The 18,903-nt window shown below is 44.4% G+C and overlaps 1 protein-coding gene across 1 annotated transcript; it reads left to right on the forward strand.

Moving 5' to 3' along the window:
- The first annotated feature begins 3,619 nt into the window (after nucleotides 1–3,619).
- LOC138975200 (proton-coupled folate transporter-like) lies at nucleotides 3,620–13,750 on the forward strand. Its single transcript, XM_070347857.1, has 5 exons — nucleotides 3,620–4,413; nucleotides 5,156–5,436; nucleotides 9,440–9,908; nucleotides 10,508–10,834; nucleotides 11,417–13,750. The coding sequence occupies exons 1-5, from the start codon at nucleotides 4,138–4,140 to the stop codon at nucleotides 11,777–11,779; spliced, it is 1,716 nt and encodes a 571-aa protein (XP_070203958.1). The 5' UTR covers nucleotides 3,620–4,137; the 3' UTR covers nucleotides 11,780–13,750.
- Nucleotides 13,751–18,903: the final 5,153 nt, after the last annotated feature.

The raw sequence follows: 18,903 nt of genomic DNA on the forward strand, positions 1-18,903 counted from the left end.
AACTAGAACCAAAGTTTGATACCATTAAGCAAAAACGTTGATGACATATATATGTGAAAAGTTAACTGAAAACGACACCCACAAAAGTACCAAAAAAAATTAAGTAGACCTAAATATTAACAGCATTAAGCCGAAACAAATGATAAGATGAAGGCCGTCAGCTGCAAACAACACCAAAGAAATCTTTATGCCTAATCCGGGATCTGACAAATAAATAAAATCTGGACTATATATCAGTGACTCGCTTCAAGACGGACCTTTCGCCAGGAAAGAGGCATTTGACCTTTGAAAATAAAGACGTGAAGCAGCAAGGTAAAGTGTGTTAAGTAACATAAAGCCAAAGCTCGTAGCACAATAAAGCCAAAGCTCCTAGCGGAATAAAAACCAAAGATCCTAGCGGAATAAAGCCAAAGCTCCTAGCGGAATAAAGCCAAAGCTCCTAGCGGAATAAAACCAAAGCTCCTAGCGGAATAAAACCAAAGCTCCTAGCGGAATAAAGCCAAAGATCCTAGCGGAATAAAACCAAAGCTCCTAGCGGAATAAAGCCAAAGATCCTAGCGGAATAAAGCCAAAGATCCTCGTGGAATAAAGCCAAAGATTCTAGCGGAATAAAGCCAAAGCTCCTCGTGGAATAAAGCCAAAGCTCCTAGTAGAATAAAGCCAAAGCTCCTAGAGGAATAAAGCCAAAGCTCCTAGCATATAAAGCCAAAGCTCCACACGGAATGAAGCCTAAGCTCCACACGGAATAAAGCCAAAGCTCCTCGTGGAATAAAGCCAAAGCTCCTAGCGGAATAAAGCCAAAGCTCCTAGTAGATAAAGCCAAAGCTCCTAGCAGATAAAGCCAAAGCTCCACACGGAATAAAGCCAAAACTCTACGCGGACCAAAGCTCAAACTTCTGAATAAAGTCAAAACTCTACGCGGACCAAAGCTCAAACTTCTGAATAAAGTCAAAACTCTACGCGGACCAAAGCTCAAACTTCTGAATAAAGCCAAAACTCTACGCGGACCAAAGCTCAAACTTCTGAATAAAGCCAAAACTCTACGCGGACCAAAGCTCAAACTTCTGAATAAAGCCAAAACTCTACGCGGACCAAAGCTCAAACTTCTGAATAAAGTCAAAACTCTACGCGGACCAAAGCTCAAACTTCTGAATAAAGCCAAAACTCTACGCGGACCAAAGCTCAAACTTCTGAATAAAGCCAAAACTCTACGCGGACCAAAGCTCAAACTTCTGAAAAAAAGTCAAAACTCTACGCGGACCAAAGCTCAAACTTCTGAATAAAGTCAAAACTCTACGCGGACCAAAGCTCAAACTTCTGAATTAAGCCAAAACTCTACGCGGACCAAAGCTCAAACTTCTGAATAAAGCCAAAACTCTACGCGAACCAAAGCTCAAACTTCTGAATAAAGTCAAAACTCTACGCGGACCAAAGCTCAAACTTCTGAATTAAGCCAAAACTCTACGCGGACCAAAGCTCAAACTTCTGAATAAAGCCAAAACTCTACGCGGACCAAAGCTCAAACTTCTGAATAAAGTCAAAACTCTACGCGGACCAAAGCTCAAACTTCTGAATAAATCCAAAACTCTACGTGGACCAAAGCTCAAACTTCTGAATAAAGCCAAAACTCTACGCGGACCAAAGCTCAAACTTCTGAATAAAGCCAAAACTCTACGCGGACCAAAGCTCAAACTTCTGAATAAAGTCAAAACTCTACGCGGACCAAAGCTCAAACTTCTGAATAAAGTCAAAACTCTACGCGGACCAAAGCTCAAACTTCTGAATAAAGCCAAAACTCTACGCGGACCAAAGCTCAAACTTCTGAATAAAGCCAAAACTCTACGCGGACCAAAGCTCAAACTTCTGAATAAAGCCAAAACTCTACGCGGACCAAAGCTCAAACTTCTGAAAAAAGTCAAAACTCTACGCGGACCAAAGCTCAAACTTCTGAATAAAGTCAAAACTCTACGCGGACCAAAGCTCAAACTTCTGAATAAAGCCAAAACTCTACGCGGACCAAAGCTCAAACTTCTGAATAAAGCCAAAACTCTACGCGGACCAAAGCTCAAACTTCTGAATAAAGTCAAAACTCTACGCGGACCAAAGCTCAAACTTCTGAATTAAGCCAAAACTCTACGCGGACCAAAGCTCAAACTTCTGAATAAAGCCAAAACTCTACGCGGACCAAAGCTCAAACTTCTGAATAAAGCCAAAACTCTACGCGGACCAAAGCTCAAACTTCTGAATTAAGCCAAAACTCTACGCGAACCAAAGCTCAAACTTCTGAATAAAGCCAAAACTCTACGCGGACCAAAGCTCAAACTTCTGAATTAAGCCAAAACTCTACGCGGACCAAAGCTCAAACTTCTGAATAAAGCCAAAACTCTACACTTTGCAAAGCCAATTCTTCACGCGAAATAAAATCGCAACGAAGACTCCCTACCACCAACCTATCCAGACCAAAGACGGGGCACCGTCCAAGACAGTGCCAGTGTTAGTTCAATACTGCCAGACGGGAACACACATTTCACACTTCCACCTGATTCACAACAACTACAGGCTAAAGGCGATAGGTGGTAAAAAAAAAAAAGAAAACTTGACAAACGAGGAATCAAAACAGCAAGTGGAATTAATAACCGAAGGCGGACATTGACAGCTTTAGATCTCGTGGAAATAAAAGCGCTGACAGGCAGATGATTACCAGTAGCGCACGGTACGAGGGCATTGAAGCTATTAGAACAAGCAACACGAAGTCAAAGGGATTAACAGGCTAACACCAAGGGACAAGAGAAAACCAGGTTCAAGCAAAACGCAAACATTCGCAGTTATCAGAACAAACGTTACGAAATTGAAGGAATTAAAACGCTAACAGCAACGGACAAAACCAAACTGTAGGTACGAGCAAAACGCGAACATTTGCAGTTATCAGAACAGGCGTTGCGAAGTCAAAGGGATTGATACGCTAACAGCAAGAGACACAGCAAGTGGAGGTGCAGGTTAATACGCGCTGCACGTGTCATCAATTGTGACAGACACGAAGCCAGTGAAACAAGGACAGTCACAACCAAAGACGAACAGCGAAAAGTGAAGTAAGAACAACTGCGCCGTAAGCAACATATAACCGCATACAACGAAACCATGACGGGTTGCAAGAGAAGACTGACTACCCGAAACCAGAACAGCGCTAAAGCAAGATAAAAGCAACACTTGAGACCGCAACAGTTGCAACCGAAGGCTATTCTGCAACAACTCAAACAAGAACAACGTTGAACAAGAAGAGTTGCAACCCCCGACAGCAGTCTAACCAAAACCGTGGCAACGAAGATTGACCACAACCAGTGAAACAAGAACTACCGCAACTAACGACTAACCAGCAACGGTTTAAACAAAATTGCAACCTCCGACAGCAGTCTAACCAAAACCGTGGCAACGAAGATTGACCACAACCAGTGAAACAAGAACTACCGCAACTAACGACTAACCAGCAACGGTTTAAACAAAATTGCAACCTCCGACAGCAGTCTAACCAAAACCGTTGCAACAAAGAGTGACCACAACCAGTGAAACAAGAACTACCGCAACTAACGACTAACCAGCAACGGTTTAAACAAAATTGCAACCCCCGACAGCAGTCTAACCAAAACCGTGGCAACGAAGATTGACCACAACCAGTGAAACAAGAACTACCGCAACTAACGACTAACCAGCAACGGTTTAAACAAAATTGCAACCTCCGACAGCAGTCTAACCAAAACCGTTGCAACGAAGATTGACCACAACCAGTGAAACAAGAACTACCGCAACTAAAGACTAACCAGCAACAACCCAAACAAGGACGGCTACAACCTCCGACAGCAAAACTTTATTCCAGAATTGTTGCAGCCGCACAGTAACCAGCATAAAATAAAGTAAGAACAGTTGCAACCAAAAACTAACCAGTAACAATTTTTTTTAAAAACCCGATCCAGCAGAATCCCTGCCAAATCAACTTTCACGAAGCCACTAAAAATCTTCCCAACACAAAAAATTCAAACCCCACTCTCTCCAATCCCAGCCCGAAAACCCAAACCCCACACACTCCCAAGTCCGACCCCCGAATCCACTCACCTCCGAGCCCAGCCCACCCCGTACTCCGCGATGCATTTCAACGCTCGATCCTTCCTTCGCGAGTTCGTGTGCGATATCGTCATCTTCCTCTACAAGATCGGCGAGTCTCTCCTCGACGCCACCATCCGCCCCTACACCATCACCGCCGTCTGCAGAGACATCTTCGACGGTGTCAATGACCCTGGCGCCGGCCTTGATCCCTGGGCAGTCCACAAGCGCGCTCTGGACACGGACCACGTGAGCTACGGATCCAGCGGTTATAACAGCAGCGAGACGGTCTGCCTGAGGCTACACGAGCTACCCGAGGTGAGCGTTTTGTATTTAAAGGATAGAATACAGTGGAACCCCCCTTTTAAGACCTCCAAAAATCTGAGAAAATCGGGTCTTAAAAAGGAGGGAACCTTAAAATGGTGGAAAATTTACAGAAACTATTAAGAGAAAATATGAATAAGTTTGGTCTTAAAAAGGAGAGAAGGGGGGGGGGGGGGTCCGTTGTACGTGAATACATGCGGTTGCAAAAGCAGTGAGACGGGGCTGGTGGAGGGTGGAGGCCGCTTCTTTTTGTTTTTAAGTACTACCCGGAACACAGACGCCTGTTTTGATCATGCTTTTGAAGTTTGTTGAAGGTGTTTTTTTTTATTTTCGTAACTTTCCAAGGTTGTGATAAAGAGCGTTTGAAGTTATCAGTGCTTGTGTACCCCTGCTAATCTAATCCCTCGATCCCCCCTCCACCCTCCTACTTTCTTTTTATCACCAAACCTTAGTTATACAATACAATACAATACAATACAATACAATACAATACAATACAATACATTATTTATTTTCTGATTCTGGATTGAAACCAAAAACATTTCTCGGGGTTGTGTGAGGGCGTTTAAACACAATAAATAGCATTATATTCCGTCTCACCACACCCCACAACCTCCTTCTCCTAACTATTTCTTCCACCCCACCCCACCAAAAAAATAAAACAAGTAAAAATCCACACTCGATCAATCGTCTCATACTTGTTCCACTCCTCTCCTCCTCTCACCCAACCAAACAGATCGAAGCGGAAGTGCAGCGTCACGCTGCTGGGGTCCTGGTAGCTCATCGGGTCCTCGTCAACATCCCGGCGGTAGTTCTCGGCCTTTTCTGCGGGGCCTGGAGCGACACCAGGGGGCGTAAGCTGCCCATGATGGCGCCCTCTGTCGGCTCGTGTCTGGCGGTGGTGCTCTACCTTACCAGCATGCAGGCACGTGACATGAAGGTGGCGCTGCTACTGGCAGGGGCGGCAACTCAGGGTATCTTCGGCAAAACGGCGCTGATAGCCATGGCCGTCAATAGGTTGGGTGACTTTGTGGATTTGTTCTGGTTGTTGGTGTTGATGGTGGTGGTGGTGTGTTGATGGTGGTGATGGTGGTGATGGTGGTGGTGGTGTGTTGTTGGTGGTGGTGGTTTGTGTGTGGGGGGGGGGGGGGGGGGGGTGAGCGGGAGGCCGGTGTCGTGATGGTGGTTTTGGTGGTGGTGGTGATGTGTTGGTATGTGGGGAGGGGATTGGCGCCGTGCAAATATGATAAAAACAAGAAATTCCTCCTCGGTAGGAAAAACACCCCCGTCCTTACCATTCTCACTGCCACCAACTGAGAAGGTTATTTCCCTTTGACCATTAATATGTCCCTCTATAAGTCCTTGTAGAATCTTAATCCACCAATAACTCCCTAACCGTGTGTTTGACTGGTCCCAATTTTTGTAAGGACCGTCTCAGGAATGTATAGAACCTGTTCACCAAGTTTGGTGACGATCGGTCCGTTCATTCTTGAGATCTATATGCGAACACAAACACACAAACAAACACATCGACCGAATCCTATACACACCCCTTTTCCGGGGGTGTAATGAGGTGTTATTGCACTGCAGACGCGAAACATGCACACTTTAACCCCCACATCCGTCGCGATATAACCTTGAATGGTTGAAAACGACGTTAAACACCAAAGAAAGAAAGAAAGAAAGAAAGAACCCCCACATCATTGTTTCTTTCTTCGCTTTTTGCGCTTAAAATAAAATTTCATTTTCATTTTTTCTGATGCGTATGGAAAAAAAAAAGTCTACATCTAATCATTATTAGTCACTTTCAGATTCGATAAGTGCCCTTGATGACGTCAAGCCGGCTTTTAGTGAAAGTTGCGGCGGTGTGTAAATTTCGCTTCACACGACTTGTTTCGTGTGTGCTCTAGTATAGTGCAAACAGCAGCTTTTTGTGTTTCTCTTTGTCTCAGTTTAAAGACGCAATCCTTCCCGTTGAAACAGTTCGGCCGACCATATTATGAGATATGTACAGTTTTCTAGGTGTCCACTAAGACAAATACAAAAAATCAACCTCGTGACTGCTTCCTGTGTAGAGCGACAATTTTTTTATGAATTCATTTCGCAGGCTGGTCTTGTAAGAAATCAATTCATGACACAGAAGAGTTACACTCTGCACGGAACGTATCCAGGCTTTTGATGCTTGGTATGTGTTCAAGTTGAGAGATAGTCTTATCGCATGTAGACGCCTAGGCAGATCTGAGGTGATGAGCCGAACTGTATACATTGGAACGACTGTGCCTTGAAGGTCATGCTCTGCCTTGAAGGTCATGCTCTGCCTCGAAGGTCATGCTCTGCCTCAGCACTCCCATGGGTCTGATCAAAATTCTCATTATCTTCTTCTTCTTATTCTTCATCTTCTGCGTTCATGGGCTGAAAATCCCACGTACACTTGTGTTTTTGGGTGGGTTTTACATTTAGTCAAGTTTTGACTAAATGTTTTAACATAGAGGGGGAATCGAGACGAGGGTCGTGGTGTGTGTGTGTGTCTGTGCGTGTGTGTGTGTAGTCGAGCGATTCAGACTAAACTACTGGACCGATCTTTATGAAATTTGACATGAGAGTTCCTGGAAATGATATCCCCGGATGTTTTTTTTAATTTGTTCGATAAATGTCTTTGATGACGTCATATCCGGCTTTTTGTAAAAGTTGAGGCGGCACTGTCACACCCTCATTTTTCAATCAAATTGATTGAAATTTTGGCAAAGCAATCTTCGACAAAGGCCGGACTATGGTATTGCATTTCAGCTTGGTGGCTTAAAAACTAATAAATGAGTTTGGTCATTAAAAATCGGAAACTTGTAATTAAAATTATTTTTTTATTAAACGATCCAAAAATAATTTCATCTTATTCTTCGTCATTTTCTGATTCCAAAAACATATACATATGTTATATTTGGATTACAAACAAGCTCTGAAAATTAAAAATATGAAACTTATGATTAAAATAATTTTTCCGAAATCGATTTTAAAACAATTTCATCTTATTCCTTGTCGGTTTATTTATTTTATTTTATTTATTTATTTGGTGTTTAACGTCGTTTTCAACCGTTCAAGGTTATATCGCGACGGGGAAAGGGGGGAGATGGGATAGAGCCACTTGTTAATTGTTTCTTGTTCACAAAAGCACTAATCAAAAAATTGCTCCAGGGGCTTGCAACGTAGTACAATATATGACCTTACTGGGAGAATGCAAGTTTCCAGTACAAAGGACTTAACATTTCTTACATACTGCTTGACTAAAATCTTTACAAACATTGACTATATTCTATACAAGAAACACTTAACAAGGGTAAAAGGAGAAACAGAATCCGTTAGTCGCCTCTTACGACATGCTGGGGAGCATCGGGTAAATTCTTCCCCCTAACCCGCGGGGGGATCCTTGTCGGTCCCTGATTCCAAAAACATATAGATATGATATGTTTGGATTAAAAACAAACTCAGTAAGCTAAAAAGAATAGACATACAGAAAAGCGTGTTATCCTGCTCAGCGCGACCACTACCGCACTATTCCTGGCTTGTCGGTTTCACTGCCTTTGCCACGAGCGGTGGACTGACGAAACTACGAGTGTGCGGTCTTGGTGAAAAAAGCAGTGCGTTCAGTTTCATTCTGTGAGTTCGACAGCTTGACTAAATGTTGTTATTTCGCCTTACGCGACTTGTTTTTTTTGCATGAGTGGATTTTTACGTGTACGACCGGTTTTTACTCGCCATTTAGGCAGCCAAGGGGTGTGGGGGGGGTAGGGGGCGGGGGGAAGTCTGGTAACAAAATTGATGACAAATCTGATTTTTTTTATGAAGTGTGGAGAAGGATCGATTGGCTGATGGTTATTTGTGGTGGGTGGGACGATAGTTGTATAGATTGATGAGTAGATAACAGAATAAAACTGATGGAGAGACAGGCGGGAAGGGTGGATAATTTATGGATGGATGGATGGATGAGTGAGTGAGTAGATACAGGAATAAAACTGATGGAGAGACAGGCGGGTAGGGTGGATAATTTATGGATGGATAGATGGATGGAGTGAGTGAGTAGATACAGGAATAAAACGGATGGAGAGAGGCGGGTAGTGTAAATGGATGGATGGATGGATGAATGAGTGAGTAGGAATGGAATGCGTGCAAATGTGTTGTAATGTGACAGGTGTTTCCCTCATCTATTCCACAGGCTTGACAAACGATACTTACTCTGTAGGCGTGACATTCAATGACAAGCGTGCAAGTGTGCGAGAATACAACTATCTTCGGGGCCGGGTAGCTTAGTTGATGGAGCACTGTACTTGTAATCCTAGTGTAACCGAGTGCCGAAACACTACGATCACCTCGGGAAGCGAAGTGCAATCAAACAGGATTGAAAATGTTAGGGCTAATTTCTTAGCCCTATAAAAACTGTTATGCAAACCCGAAGGTTTCCATGAACATACAGACAATCGAAAACCACCAGACCCCATCACAAACAGAATTCTACAATCCACTGGTGTTGACTTTTAAAGGCCAACAACTCGGGTGCAGAGTCTGCTGTGAAAGGAGCGGTAGCCTCCCCTGTCACACTAGGGTCACGGGTTCGAATCCAGGCCGGGAAGGACACGGGTCAACTTTATGTGCAGACTCAGAGACAGGGTCCATGTCCCACCCCCGTGTCATCACAGTGGCACGTAAAAGACCAATCATTCAGCCATACCTAAACTCGCACTCATCTAGGTAGCGCGACTCTGTTGATGTTAATGTTACACTGAGCGGAAGCGACCCAAACCTCCCAACAATGGGAGGATATATAAAGAAAATAATTTAAATTAATTGAATTAAATTAATTGAATTAAATTAATTGAATTAAATTGATTGAATTAAATTAATTAAATTGAATTAATTGAATCAAATTCGATTACATTAATTGAATGAAATGAAATTATATTTAATTATAGTAAATTAAATTAAATTGAATTAGATTTAATGACATTAAATTAAATTGTATTTTCCACAGCCACGTGTCGGACACGAGCGACACGGACGACCGGACACGACGCCTGGGTCGTCTGCTGGCTAGCAACTTCCTTGGCATGTTCCTGGGGTCACTGCTGGCTGGCCTGCTGCAAGACCTGTCCGGTCTGCTAACAACACTCACAGTGGTCAGTGCATGTCACGCCGTCTGCGTGCTCACAATCCTAGTCGGGGTCACCGAGACGGTTGGCCAAGACGCCGACGAAGATGACGTCAGCTTCGTGGCGAACAAGACCGGGGTCAAGGGCGCGATCACCAGCATCAAGGAGGAGGACGAAGAGGGGGAGGAGGAGGAGGGGGAAGGAGGAGGGGGGAGGAAGAAGAGGCACGCGCTGTTCAGCTGGGCGGGGCTGAGAGACTCTCTGATGGCGGTGGGGAAGAAGAGGGAGGGGAACAAGAGGAGTGTCATCGTCATCTCGCTCGTCGCCCTCACGGCCAACGCCTGTCTCAAGGTCAGTGTCACACAGTAAGGCTGGATCTAGGGAGGGGGGGGGGCGGATTCCAGATGCCCAACTCACCTCCCCCCCCCCCAAATTTGCCTTTTCTATCACAAATAAATACATATAGTTCCCCTTTCCATAGCGACCACCTCACTATAACGACCACTTTTGGTCGGTCCTATGTGTGATCATTGCAGACAGGTCGGACTGTAGTTTACATTTCCATAACGACCGGTTTGGGTCGGGCCCTTGGGTGGTTGTTGTAGCCAAGTTCGACTAGTTCACCTTTCCATACCGACCACCTGCCTATAACGACCACTTCTGGTCGTTCCCTTGGGTGGTGGCTATTGACAGGTTTGACTAATGTTGTGCATATCAAATCTTGTTAAATGTGCGTCTTAAATCGTTAACAGGCAGGTAGATGCATCAAATGAAATTTTGCCATTTGAATGTGCTCATTTTAATGGACAATACAGTGTTGTTATTGTTATTGTTATTGCTATTACTATTGTTATTTTGCTATTACTATTACTATTCTTATTGCTATTCTTATTGCTATTCTTATTGCTATTCTTATTGCTATTGTAATGATGGTGTGCTATCCCCTGCAGGTGGGCGACCAAGACATCACGGTGCTGTTCGTGCAGCAGCCCCCCCTGTCCTGGCCCCCCTCCCGCTACGGATACCTGGTGGCTGCAGACTACGGCACCATGGGCCTCACCCTCCTCTTCCTCCTCCCCCTCCTCTCAGACACACTGCGCGTGTCAGACATCACCATCGTCCTCCTGGCCATCGCCTTCAAGCTGGTGCGAGGCCTCTGGGCCGGCTTCTGCACGGAGACGTGGATGATGTTCGCATCGGTCGTGTCCGGGGCTCTGGGCGGTCTGATCAACCCTGGTCTTCGTTCTGTGCTCAGCAAGACTGGCAACTCTGGGGAGGTGAGTTGGTGTGGGGGGGGGGGGGGGCTAGGGGAGGGGGGGAGAGAGACGTGGATGATGTTCGCCTCAGTCCTGCCCGGGGCTCTGGGAGGTCTGATCAACCCCGGTCTGAGTTCTGTGCTCAGCAAGACTGGCAACTCTGGGGAGATGAGTTGGTGAGGGGGGGGGGAGAGGGGGGAGGAGGGAGTGAGAGAGAAAAAAACAGTGAAAGAGAGGGAGAGACAGAGACACCGAGAGAGATTGGGGGTGAGAGGGGAGGGAGAGAGACGTGGATGATGTTTGCCTCGGTCGTGTCCGGGGCTCTGGGCGGGCTGATCAACCCTGCCAGGTGGGCAAGCTGTTCTCCATGAAATGACGATATTAGCTACGAAAACAAAATGACACCTGTGTGTTTCTGTCTGCCAGGTGGGCAAGCTGTTCTCCATGAAGGGTGGGCAAGCTGTTCTCCATGAAATGACGATATTAGCTATGAAAACAAAATGACACCTGTGTGTTTCTGTCTGCCAGGTGGGCAAGCTGTTCTCCATGAAGTGACGATATTAGGTATGAAAACAAAATGACACCTGTGTTTCTGTCTGCCAGGTGGGCAAGCTGTTCTCAATGCAGTCCTCCCTGGAGACGCTGTCCAAGCTGGTCGGCTCCAGTGTCTTCACCGGCATCTACGCCGTCACCGTGAACGCGTTTCCTGCCGCCGCCTATCTGTCGGAGGCCGCCTGCTACCTCGCCGTCCTCGTCTTGGTTCTGTGGTTAGGACAGCTGGTCAGGGAGGACGGAGCCTTCGGACTCTTGCTGACCTTCGCCAGGCCTTACAACGCGCTGACCAGGACCGGGGAAGCCACCAAGCCGTTGCCCTGTACACGTTCGGAGGAGGAGGAAGAAGGGGAGGGTGGGAAACGAGAGACGAAAACTCAAGACCTGTTTCCTCTAGGCGCCTCCACGCCTTAGGGAGGTTTAGGTTCAAAGATTTTGGCCGCGGATGATGCAGACGAAGATATGTTGACCGCTACCCTGTAAAAATTCCGAGGAGGAGGAGGAACGGGGAGAGGGGAAAAGCCAGACAAAGTCACAAGACGTGTTTTTTCTAGGCGCTTCCGCATCTTAGGTGGGATAAGTTTCAAAGAACAGAGTCACCGAGAATACAGATGTAAGGACGACGATGTAAAGACCAAAGATTAGCATCTACGCCTTAGGCTAGGGAGGTTTAGGTTCAAAGGGGCTCCACGGGGCCGTAGAGCTTGTCCCTCACCGGTGTGTCAACAGGCCACAATTCTGCTTTCAGGTTCTGGTGGATTGGACAGTGCTGCAGGAAACGTACCACTGCCATCATTGGTGCACACCACTGGCACGCAGAAGATTCTCCAATGCGGAATTCTGTGAACATGTGGTGTCTGAGGCGACAGTGTTCTCAGTCTCGCTATGGTCACTTGGTCTGCTCAGGGGAGGTGGTAGATGCTGTTTCTGCTCTTGTAGTGGGTGTGCTGTTGGATCCAGTCTCTTCTGTCAAAAGGAATTTAAGACAGAGAGCACCTGAAACAGGGTCTGTTATTCGATGTCTGGATTAATGATGATAGTAAATATACTTAGACGTGTCGGCATACATGTCTTGTCATTGTTACGATAATGTATTACTTTGGCGTGGATTAATCGTCTAGTTTTTTGGTCATTAGATAATTATCCATCATGAATTTGTCCTGTCTGTTCCTCTCCCTGCTCATACGATTTTTGGTCATTTTTCTGTGTTTCGGAGAACGTCCTGCATTGTTTAGGGAACATTGTTTTCTCGGTTTCTGTCCTTATATATTTAACCGAGCATTCCATCTCTGATTTTCATTACTGCCACGTACGAATTTATTTTCATTGATCAGTTTTGTTCTTTTCTGCTTATGGATGTATTGTCTATTTTAAACCAAAAAAGTTCTTTACATATTGCGAAAGCAATCATTATTCCTGTTGTATGTAATTTGTGTGTGTTATTTATTGAAATGGGAGATTTAATTTGTTGCGTAGTTTAGTATTTGTTGCTACTGGGCATACACTTTGTTGCATTTTTGCAATGTTGTTGTTGTTTTCATTGAAAGTGGTATAGCATACACTATCTTTGGTCTTAAATGTGTTTGTGATAAAAATATGTCCCCTTGTTACTTTGTTGTAATGGTGGGTAAAACAGGGATGGCATTACATTCTTTCCCGTGTGATTTGTCATGGTTACCGACACAAACAAACAGGGAAACCAAAAATGCTAATAACTCCCATGTGTTCCGCGAATTACTTCATATTTGATGTACATTAGCTTTAGATGTGGGATGATAATTGTACTTGCCCACTACACGATGGCCTCAGGAGCCAGATCTGGGCGGAGGCGACCACGGTGCAAGGGAAGCTCTATGGCAGTCTGGACGACCTACAGCGCACGGCAACATTTGCGCGGAGAACCGGCGTTTCCATCTGAGTGATCAACAAGAAGAAAAAGAAGAAGGATGATAATTGTGCAAAGTTTCAAGTATGCCGGTCAAGTGGTAGTGTCTTTTACGCTTTTTAACGAATATTTTTCAAATTCGGAGAATGTCTCAAAAATAGGAGGTTTGACAATAACCAGTGGCCACACTTCTTATCCGACTTGAACCCTCCACACTTTCTGTAATTGCTGTTTCAAATCAGCTATTGTCTGAGGATGGGTTTTGTATGCAAGGCCATTCAGAAAAAACACAAAGGAAAATTGTGAGGGCTTCTTTTTCTTCTTCTTCTTGGATTGGATTGGATTGGATAAGATTTACAGTCCAGTGAGGTTACCCTCATGGAAATTCGGGCTGCTTTCTCCCCGGGGAAAGCGAGCTGCCATACATACGGCGCTACCCATATTTATTTTTTTTTCCTGCATGCGTGTATTCATGTTTCCTGAGACTTAATGCCGTGTGAGATGGAATTTTTTTTTAACTTTATTCCAACTTCCAAGTCCCACGGGTATTTGATGGACATTTTTATCTATGCCTATACAATTTTGCCAATCGTGGGATCTTTAACGTGCACACCCCAATGTAGTGTACACGAAAGGACCTCGGTTTTTCGTCTCATCCGAGAGACTAGCACTTGAACCCACCACCTAGGTTAGGAAAGGGGGGAGAAAATTGCGGCCTGACCCAGGCCTGAACACGCAACCTCTCGCTTCCGAGCGCAAGTGCGTTACCACTCGGCCACCCAGTCTTTTCTTCTTCTTCTTCGTTCATGGGATTAGACTCCCACGTTCACCCATGTTTTTAGCACGAGTGGATTTTTACGTGTATGACCGTTTTTACCCCGCCATTCAGACAGCATACGCCGATTTCGGTGGAGGCATGCTGGGTATTTTCGTGTTTCTATAACCCACCGAACTCTGACATGTATTACAGGATCTTTTCCGTGCGCACTTGGTCTTGTGCTTGCGTGTACACACGAAGGCGGTTAAGTCACTAACAAGTCTGCATATAAGTTGACCTGGGAGATCAGAAAAATCAGCGACCGGTATTCGAACTCACGACCTCCCGATTAGGAGGCCGACGTCTTACCACCACGCCACTGCGCCCGTGAGGGCTTAAATCCTGTTAATGTGGTTAACACTTAAAGCCAAACCTCGTACTTTAAAGTCAATTCCAGAATTTGGACTACATTTTTGAAAGACCATAAGAGTCAGACCATTTAATGTATGAACTTGAAACTTTCTGAACTCATCATCCAATATTGCAAACCAAAGTACACAAAATATGAGGCACTTCGCTAAACTAATTGAGGAGTTATTAGCATTTTATACTGTATCTGTCCAGGCTTAAAGAGTTGCCCGATATTGCATGGAACTACGGCTTTAACTGTTGATGTTATGTTCCGACAATCAGGTATACCCCTAGTTGTGATCAATGCTTCTGACCCATAATTAAGACTGAATGGATTTGCTCAAAGTATGGACAGGGAGAATTCCAATACGTATGTGGAACTGAGTGTGTATAGGGACTGACTGTTTGCGTGGTGTGTTGTGACAAAGATATGGCTATGACATCTGGGTTTCACTGCTGTTGATGACCGCTACTGCATATTGATTTGATGTTTGAGTTTCTTCCGCGCTGTGTTAATGAATGCCAAAAGTATTGCATTTGACATCCTTTTATCAGTTGTTTTTCTCTGCTGTTAGTTATATTGATTTATAGGATACAAAGTGATACGATAATGTGGTTAAAATGTGATATAATTTTTATAACAGGCAATGCATTGCTTCTATTTTTAGGCTTGTTTTAGTAAGTGTGTGGGTACAGTGTTTGCGTGTGGCGATATGATGTGAGTATGCGATGTGAATGTTGCTACATGCATGGTTGATTGATTGATTGGTTGATTGATTTTGCAGACACACAGTCAAGCGTGTAATTTCTCTTTTAGAGATGAATAAAGATTATTGTATTGTATTGTATTGTATTATGTTTGCGGGTTTTTTTCCGCGTCGTGTTATTGAGAGTGTTAATGAATGTCCAGGGTTTCTGAATGTCGGTTACGTCGTTGGCTTTCAGGGTAATTAGGAGCGGGTCAAAGTCGGTCAATATATTGATCCTCCCGTTGCTTTTTGCTTCTTGACAGCTTCTCTAAAAGTTAAGAGAGACAGACAGACAGACAGACAGAGGTAAAGAAGGAATCTGGATATGCGTCTGCCTATCCGCGTGTGCGTTCAGTTTGTCTGTCGGTCTGTCCGTGTGTTTGTCCATGAGTCTGCGTCATGACCTTTCGGTTGGTCATTTTCTGGTGCGCGCATGGTTGGTTGTTACAGGGTGGTCACGGTTGTGCTTTTGTCAAATCCACCCAGCGTACCCGACACAGTCTGTGAGTTTTGTGTATCGACCACGGCAAAGTGAATTTCGATTGCGTTAAGTGGCTGACTCGGGTAATGCTAGGTGGTGGTTGTGTGTGTGTGTGTACTGGAGCTTGGTGTTTCTATAAGGGGTGATTGTGTGTTTCTCTCTAAATGTGTGTGCGTGTGGGAGGCGGGGGGGGGAGGGTAGAAGGTGTGTAGAGAGAAAAGGAGAGGGACGGAGTATATGTTAATATAGACTCTGACATATTTTATTTCCTGCAGAACCTTTTCGGCCACATTACTCAACACACTGCTTTTTCTCTGTGTATTGGTGGTTATTTTTCTGATAATGTTCCGCTTTGTCTTCTTTCGCAAATTAGAAAGAAAAACGTTCACAAATCATCTGAAATCAAAAAGTAACATGTTTTATTTCGCTATTACGGTGCCAATGAATGATTTGTCAGAGATGTACGTATATAAACACGTCATACCTAAGACTTTAGAATTGGCAATCTTGTGGCTGCTCCGCCTGGCGTCTGGCATTATGGGGTTAGTGCTAGGACTGGTTGGTCCGGTGTCATAATAATGTGACTGGGTGAGACACGAAGCCTGTGCTGCGACTTCTGTCTTGTGTGTGGCGCACGTTAAATGTCAAAGCAGCACCGCCCTGATATGGCCCTTCGTGGTCGGCTGGGCGTTAAGCAAACAAACAAACATAAACACGTACATACATGTATATATAGATCATTTAAACTCTTACCTCTGCTTTGTGTCTTTCTTGTGAACTTGAAATTCCCATGCTTACCTTTCCCGTTGATTGATGATTTCAATTTGAAAAAAAAGCTTTATCACCGGATAAAATTCTGTACTTGGATAATAAAGACAAATTGTACCACAAAGTGTGTCTTCTTGTTTAATCAGTTTTCTATTTCTGCGTTTTTTTTTTCTTTCTGCCTTTTTTTGTTTCCTGACCATGGCATAATATTGTTTCAGTAAGAGTGCTGATGATGATACATAATGAAGATGTTGTTGTTGTTGTTGTTGTTGTTGTTTTTTTTCTTCTTTTTTTTACGATGGTGTCGTTGATAAATCTGCTTGCAAACACACACACACACACACAAACACACGCACACACACACACACACACACACACACACACACACATGCTCTCTCACACACGCTCACACACACACATACTCACACGCTCACGCACGCACACCCACACACACACACAGCCTTAGCTTGCACACATCACGAGAGGGAAGAAGAAAAAAGGTGGACTGGAATGGGGATCTGGGAAATGGCTCTCTCCGGCAGATGAGGCTCTGCAAAGGATCACAGGAGCTGTGCCAATGCCAGACGTCAAACCTGGCTGCCGCTGACAGCCGCGGTGAATAGACGGAGAACCGGCTGCTAGCCAAGGACATGAAAAGAAACTTGCCCCGAGACTGAGGGTGTCTTCGGGCCAAATCCTAATTCTCAGGCAGGTTTTTGATCGTTGACGGGTATTTAATTGAAGTGACTGAGCTCCCGCTATCCGGGCGGAGTTCTCTGCCCCTGTTTTATCGCTAAATTATTCCCAAAATCTTGTTCCAATGTGACATTTTCAGATATTGTTATTCATGAACCAATGAACGTGTCAAAAAAGCTGACGAAGCAATGAAAGAAATGAAAGAAGATTTACTTCCGGTTTGTGAAACTGTTGCAGCATATGTCACGAAATATAAGGTTAAAGCCTCACTCCGCCTCAGATGAGGTTTACAGAACGATGGAATCTTCCTCGAAATAAGCAATTCTAACCTTATGGAACACACTTGCACTAGCCTTTAACAGCATTAAATGACACAGTTCGTTTGAATGGCTATTTAGCATGCGTAAACCACACACCAGTTCTCGTGGTTTATTCAACCCCCGAGCGATCGTGGACTAGTGTGACCCACTTTCCCTTTTTCACATACGTCAGTTTGTGGTTTCAATGCGACTCGCTGTATCTGCAATAGCACGTTATTGTGTACCTCTGAATCTAAAATGCCACAAACGACTGCGTGTGACACGAACCGGCTGAGCGGTGGCGGTTGGCCGTTCAAAGAAATTGGCGCTATGCAGAAATTTCGTCTGCTTGGCAAACACGACCTTGCATGACCTGCTTCCGGGCTCCCTTTTTTCTAACTGTCAAAACTTCGAATTGTACTGATCTTGTCTTGATGAAAAAAGAATCATTTTATGATTTAAGAATGTTTGTCTCACATGCTGTCAATTTGTTATCTAGATTTTTAAAGTTAGTTCTAGCGCTAAAACGAGGCTTCCGATTTGTTTTATAGTACATCCTTTTCTAACTGCACGAAATAAATTGTTTGAAGATGTCTCACTCTCAACGCAGCCTGGATGCTCCCGAGCGGTAAGCGTTCAGATGGAAGTATGTTTGTACTGTCTGTAAAAGCTCGGGAGGCTCATGAGGGATCAGAAACAGATGGTCTGTGTTGCGACTTCTGTCTTGTGTGTGGCGCACGTTATATGTCAAAGCAGCACCGCCCTGATATGGCCCTTCGTGGTCGGCTGGGCGTTAAGCAAAACAAACAAACAAGTTCCGGTTTAACTCGAGCAGACGGTCTTTCATACAATCGAAGACGTGCAATTCTACTTGCCAACTGTAAAGATGATGAATTACCCTAAGCTGCTTACTTTCCGACGAAACAAGACACAGATATACAATGTATGCCCTTGCCGGTGGCACGATTTCATCTTTCGCCTGTGTACATATTTCCCCCTCGACATATACTCAAGACTGAAATGTTGTTTCCTGGTAAAATTAAGAAGTAAAATTATTTATAGACGAAAAGCATGTCAGTTTCTTGCATGTGAAGAAAATTGGTGGTAAATTTTTTTTATAGATTTCACCCCAATTCAAAATCGAATTCTTCGAAAACGTGTACCGAGTGGTTACGTCCCTTGAGTAAGAAGGGAAACGTTTTAGGATGAATCAAATTTCTAAGTTAAATAAAACAAATTGGTTGGACAAATTTGGCCCCATGAATGTAAGGTACACAAGGACGCCAATCAGTACTATCGAAGGGTGTTTTTTTGTTCAGTGTAGAGTTTATACTAGATCAACGAGGCCGAGAAGCGAAATATCAACACAGCGAAAGATGAAAACGTCACACCGGTATACAACAAAATCAGTCATAAATGATAAACAGAATACTGCATGGCTTCTTTTGTGATACCAGGTTTCAATTGTTGTTCTGTCAAATATTGGAAATTT

The sequence above is a fragment of the Littorina saxatilis genome, linkage group LG9 (genome assembly GCF_037325665.1).
Source record: "Littorina saxatilis isolate snail1 linkage group LG9, US_GU_Lsax_2.0, whole genome shotgun sequence".
Lineage (NCBI taxonomy): Eukaryota > Metazoa > Mollusca > Gastropoda > Littorinimorpha > Littorinidae > Littorina > Littorina saxatilis.

Bases quoted from the DNA above. Each gene is read 5' to 3' on its own strand.
- LOC138975200 (XM_070347857.1), top strand. From the start codon at position 4,138: ATGCATTTCAACGCTCGATCCTTCCTTCGCGAGTTCGTGTGCGATATC. The intron at 5,437-9,439 runs GTTGGGTGACTT...TATTTTCCACAG, and splicing joins ATAGCCATGGCCGTCAATAG to CCACGTGTCGGACACGAGCG. The intron at 9,909-10,507 runs GTCAGTGTCACA...TATCCCCTGCAG, and splicing joins CGGCCAACGCCTGTCTCAAG to GTGGGCGACCAAGACATCAC.